Source organism: Lolium perenne, chromosome 6 (genome assembly GCF_019359855.2).
Source record: "Lolium perenne isolate Kyuss_39 chromosome 6, Kyuss_2.0, whole genome shotgun sequence".
Taxonomy (NCBI): domain Eukaryota; kingdom Viridiplantae; phylum Streptophyta; class Magnoliopsida; order Poales; family Poaceae; genus Lolium; species Lolium perenne.
Genome location: NC_067249.2, coordinates 10,615,605 through 10,621,604, shown reverse-complemented (window position 1 = coordinate 10,621,604; position 6,000 = coordinate 10,615,605). Strand labels below are relative to the sequence as shown.

Below are 6,000 nucleotides of genomic sequence, written 5' to 3'. Positions count from 1 at the left end.
TTATGTTGGCCTATAGCAGTCTGGAGTGGATGGCACTAAAACCGAGGCACTAGTAGATTCACTACCATGGGTGATAGTGTCTTCGGGGTCACTTCTATCTTGTGTAATCCCATGCTTCCTGCGTCTCCTAAGCATCACAAGCCGTTCCACTACCTCCGTCATGTATGGTCGATTGTGTGTATCCTCTTCTAGACATTCGGTTGCCAGCTTGCCAATTTGTTCCAGCATAAAGATATCTTCATCAGTCTCAATTTCCTTGTCAAACATGGCCTGTGCACTCCCTTGTTCAGCATAAAGTCTACAGAACCTTTTGATCCTCTCCTGCCCATTATCATTTTGCTCCCGGGTAACCAGTTCCACAAGAACTGCTCCAAAACTGTAGACATCACTCTTTTGTGTTAAAAGGCCAGTCTTCCTGTAAACTGGGTCTATGTAAGCAAATGGCCCAACCACAGAGTCAGCAATGCAATATTCCAGTGTAAGAAGTTTTGACAAACCAAAATCGGATATTTTTGGTGTGAAATTTTCATCTAGAAGTATGTTTCCTGGTTTGATATCACCATGTCTTATGACTAGAGGTGCGTCGGAGTGCATGTACTTTAACCCTTCTGCTGACCCAATTGCAATGTCCAAACGCAAGTTTAAGCTAAGTGGACGTTTTCTGCGGTAAAGGGTATCTTCAAGGCTCCCATTAGCAGCAAATTCATACACTAATTTTGGAACATCCACCTCAAGGCAGCAACCAATGAGTTTGAGAATGTTCTTGTGAATCATTTTTGATTGAATCTTCACTTCCTCTGTAAATTCATCCTTTGTTTCTTTACTTACTTTAATAGAGGCCTTGACTGCTACCACTGTATTGTCACGAAGAGTCCCTTTGTAGACATTACCAAACCTTCCTTTACCAAGAAAATTTGAATCGTTATCCGTTATTTTCCTCAGTTCCTCCTTTGTGAAAATGACCAGCCCTGTCACATCCTGGAGTGCCTTACCACCGTTCTTTCTGAATAGTTCCTTCCGTTTACTCCTTTCGAGCTTTATGACTGTTGTAAGTATTGCAACAATCACGGAGGACACGCCAAAAGTAAGTCCTGCAATGAAACATATGTAATTAAGTAATGTTTTAAAGTGATTCCTTTGTGAAAGGGTCATTACAGACTAGTATACACGCCAGGTCTATGAAGATCAGACAAAACACCTTATGTGCTAATTAAGTGGATACTACATACCACACAGGTATCTGATAATCATCGTGATGAGAATTTTCAGATATATTAAAATACAGTACAAACCTGATCACAAAGCATCTATATTTTTAATGGAATACACACACGTGCAACCCACTCAAACCCACCACGCAGTCTCAGCATGCAACCTTCGATCCAACTATGCCGACCAACCCCTAGCCATGCGCACTAGGGCTTCTTATTTTGTACTGGTATGTACTCCCTCTATGCTAACATGTAGTGCATTTAGTTTTGGTTAAAGTTAAACTTCATAAAGTTTGACCATGTATATAGAAAAAAAGATAGCAGCTACAACATCAAATAAAAATTTTTTAAAAAAAACGAGACCCATGGGCACTAGCACAAGGGCATATTCTTATAGAAGAAGCTAAATGAGTCACAAACCCGCGTCCGAGGAGATTCGAACCAGGGTTGCGGGGTAGCCACCAACTCGAGCTAACCATCTGACTCTCTGGTCATTCTCACAACATCAAATAATTCGTGATGATTCTAATAATCATATAATCATTATTATTGGAATCATCACGAATATACTTTTGTATAGTTGTATTTGATATTCTATATATTGATATTACTTCTATATACTTGGTGTGACGTTATAAAGTTTGAACTTAACCAAACCTAATATGCACTATGTTATGTCATAGAGGGAGTATATTATTATGTTACCACAAAAAGATGACTTTCCCTATATCTACATCTATGTAAATATCCAAGCAATATTCTATCTAAATTTCATCAAAATGTTACCTAAATTGATCAAATTTGGAGTTTACTTAAGTTTGGTATAAACCTAGTCCAAATTTTCATTTTAGAAACTATATTTCAGAACCCGCCAAATCTGACATTCATTGAAATTTGAACCCTGGATGGATGTGTGATATGTGCAAGAGTCATGTTTTAAGAACTCAGTGGACCCAATATTGGGCTATGTCCCTCCACATGGAGGTGTGTTGACAGCCAAGTTCATCCCGTGAGGTTCAACACACATGAATTGTTTTTCATACTTCGCATCCAACGGTTGAGTTGTCTCCCTGAAAAAGGAAAGTACAAGAAAACCCTATCTGAGTGTAGGACGACACTATGGCTACCATTTTGAGAGGGTGATAGAACACAGAAGCACATCAGAACCTAGTGAGAGCAGTATTTTGGATCATTGGTTTTAAAGCCGGCCATATTACCAAAGAGGACATAAACAATCTATTTGCCTCTTATAGTTTGTATTGTAAATCTCTAAAGATTCTAGAATAGACTTTGTACCTAGGCTATTCATGGTGGAACTTTCGGACTCTCACTTAGCTCTATTTCGGCCGAATGTGACACCGTTTGATTTTATAACCATGTTTTTGCAATTTCCTGTATAGTTAAAATAAACCTCCGACACCGCTCACATTTAAAATAAAATGGTGTGCAATGACACTATCCCATACTGATTTCCCTTAGGTGTATGATTATGGGGCTTAAGTTGCTCGAGTTATAATTTATGTCTGTTATTCCCATTGAAATGGTGGGACTGATATAGATTAGTGAGATGTGCCTTGCAATTGCATGATTACTAGTAGTCCGTAAAGGTTATAAGCAACTTATATTTTAAAACTTGTATCAAGATATAGGAGGTACTCAAGGATAAAAATTGCCATGAATTAAAATAATAAATTTCACATTATCGTGTTGGAGGTATCCACGACTTAGAAGATATAAAGTGAAAGGTGTACCTAGTGCAAGCTTTGCTGTGCGCGAGAATTTTGGATTGCATGGGTTTTCTTTTGGATCTCCATCGCTTTGGTAGCCGCGGCGACAGAAGCAGTTGTAAGAACCCTCGGTGTCATGGCATTCTCCATTGCAAGGGAATTCCTCTGGACGTGCACATTCGTTGATATCTGTACCATGAATGGGTCAGCTATAAGATTGGAAGCCAAGAAAATTATCACGCACAGTTGTTAGATGTTGTTATGTAGCAAAATTATATGTAAAATGATAAATAGCATGTTAGAATCTGAAAACTATACTCTCAAGTTTTGTTGTTTGGAAGAAGATAAAGCGGATCTTGCTGCAACACTAGGGGGTCTACGATGAAGAGCATAATTTGTACATAGGATTTGGTTCAGAAAGACCATGTTCTAGTTTAAAAGCCTTGGGCCGATTGTTATATCCAAGCTGAAAAAAAAGCCTTAGGTATATATGCTGCCGGAGTGATCTTTCCTATTAGTCCTAGTTTGACATGTTTCTCCAGAAGTAGTGAAGCACCACATGTATTTTCTAGCTAAATGCAAAGCCCACACCAATCAAATCCTAGATCCGAGATCCGCTATATATAGGAACTTAATGTTTGGAAAAAGCAAAAGAATTTTGGGTGCACCGTAAATATGTAAAATGAGGGTTTTATGGATAAATTTCATCATTTAACAAGTATTTGTTGTCTACAAAAATCTCAAAAGTTTCTTTTATTCATGGATCGGTATTCCTTGGCCTGAGAGGGTCAGCCATTGTGCTCTGCCCAAGGCCCAGCCATTGAGATGCTACTCTCTGAGTTCCATACCTCTTGTCGCAGATTTGGAAGCATATATATACATAGACACATTGAAATCTGTGACAAGATTATGTATAGATACATTCAAATCCGTGATAAGAATCATGGAACAAAGGTAGCACTATGAAATGTGGTGTCGTAGTAGTATTCAAAAAACAAGTGCTAGTATATGTAATAAACATGGAAAATCTCAAAAAATGAGTTAGAAAATGTGAAAGGGGTCGAGACTTACTTTTGCATCCATTGAGAAGATATGGATTGCCTTCATAGCCGGCGGTGCAGTTGCAGATGTAGCCTGGGCCATTAGTAGAGTCGACGCACTCGCTGTTGTTGCTGACGCAGGTATATCCCGTCTTGTTCACCACCTGTGCGCAGGTGTACATGGAGCCGGTGGACTGGATGTCGCTGTCCCGGATGGCCCAGTCGAGCCTCATCGGCATGGCCTGTGTGGTAGGCATCTTGGTAAGGTCGTCGACCTTGAACTGGTAGGCGCCTTTCTCGACGATGAAGGCGTAGTCGCAGGGGCTGAACTCCTGGTCGATGTGGCTCCAAGTGCCCACGCTTTCCTGGAGATGCATCGAGTTACCGGTGAGCCCCGGCGGGATGTCGACGCGGCAGCAGCCGACGCCGGCGCACGCGCCGTCCCTCGCGCTCTGGGAGTCGTTGCAGAAGGCGACGCAGCCGGCGTAGTAGCTGTACTTGTAGCGGCCGGTGGGGCCGCTGCTGATGTAGACGAGGGTGTTGCAGCCGAGGACGAAGAGCTCGTTGTGGGTGCTGGAAATGCGGTAGACGCCGACGGGGTTGAAGTCCACCTCGCCGAAGGAGTGGCCGGTGCGGCGGTTGGCGGCGGTGAAGCACTGGAACGCCACCGGCAGCAGCACCCGGACCTCCGGGCGCGGCATCACGGACAGGCTGAGCACCCGTATGCCCGACGACAGGGTGGTCTTCCCGGCCAGATACGAGGTGTTGGAGGAGCAGAGGATCTCGAAGCCGGGGCGGAAGCAGCCGGCGCCAATGCCGAATGGGTAGGGGATATCCACGCCGCCGCAGCTCCCCTTGCATCCTGCCTTCACGGTGAGGCCGTGAGCTGCGATGGCAGAAAGAAGCAGCATTGCAGTTGCAGGAAGGAAGAAGACTGTGGGCATCCTAAACCTGCCCATGTTTGCACTACACAGGCAGAAAGTTTCCACTATTTGTACTCTCTCCTTTCTGTAATAAGATGCTTACTCATTTTGGCAACTAGGTGATGCCACGGCGCGTCTTGGTCGAGAAAAGGTAGGCGCATGCGGTTTTGGGACTATTTGACCAGAGGTCAAACAAGGCGACTCGTTGGTGATCGTATTGTTGAGCCGACACCCATAAACTAGGTGACTTATAACTTAAAACGACATTTTTAGGACTGAGGAAGTAGTAGTATCATATGCATATAATACTATACTAGTGCACTACAAACACTAAACCTAGCTTAAACCCAAAATCCAACATCTATAGTTCCTTTGCCCACGGCCATTACTCATATGAGATGTAGCAAGATTAATTAATTATTGTTCCAGCTTCCTCGAACAAAAAATTGGTGGGTGCGTAGTATATATGTACTACTCCCTTCATTCATAAAAGGATATCTCATTTTATCAAAATATATATGTATCTAAATGTGCTTTAGTGTGCAGTTTCATGAAATTTAGACAAGTTTAACACCCCCTTTTATGGAAGGAGAGAATACTGTTGCTAATGCACATCTTGTCTTGAGCGCGTCATTCACTAGTTGTGTGAACTGTTGTTGTCGTGGTCTGGTGGAGGTCTTCTCCATGGAAAGAACCAAATGCCGATTCATGGAGGTGAGGTCCTGGAAGCAACCATGCATGCATCGGCGCGTCCATGAGTTAACTAGAAAACGCCATCGTAACTGGGGCTACAGTTTTTAAATAACACGCCCATATGGAAATGTCGCCATATCGGGATGCTTTGGCTGCAAGTTGGCCACTGGTCTGCACTCAACGCATGCATGCAGTCTCGTGGTTTCCCAATACAAGGATTGCCAAACGGCCAAATGTTTGGTGCAATGCAAACCAATTCAATGGGAGCGTCTCCGGTATGTGTTTAGTAGGACAAAAGGTTCTCTCGGTTCGTTTGGTGGATGTGGTAATCTGCACCATTTTTTTAATAATATATTTTTTCAGTAATTCTAGAAATAATACTTATTTTTGTTTTTCTTCGGAAATA

At 42.6% G+C, this 6,000-nt stretch overlaps 1 protein-coding gene across 1 annotated transcript; it reads right to left on the bottom strand.

Moving 5' to 3' along the window:
* LOC127308913 (wall-associated receptor kinase 2) lies at nt 1-4,923 on the bottom strand. Its single transcript, XM_051339829.2, has 3 exons — nt 4,010-4,923; nt 2,963-3,127; nt 1-1,091 (listed from the first exon to the last, which is right to left on the bottom strand). The coding sequence occupies exons 1-3, from the start codon at nt 4,920-4,922 to the stop codon at nt 1-3; spliced, it is 2,169 nt and encodes a 722-aa protein (XP_051195789.1). The 5' UTR covers nt 4,923.
* Between the last annotated feature and the right edge of the window lie 1,077 nt (nt 4,924-6,000).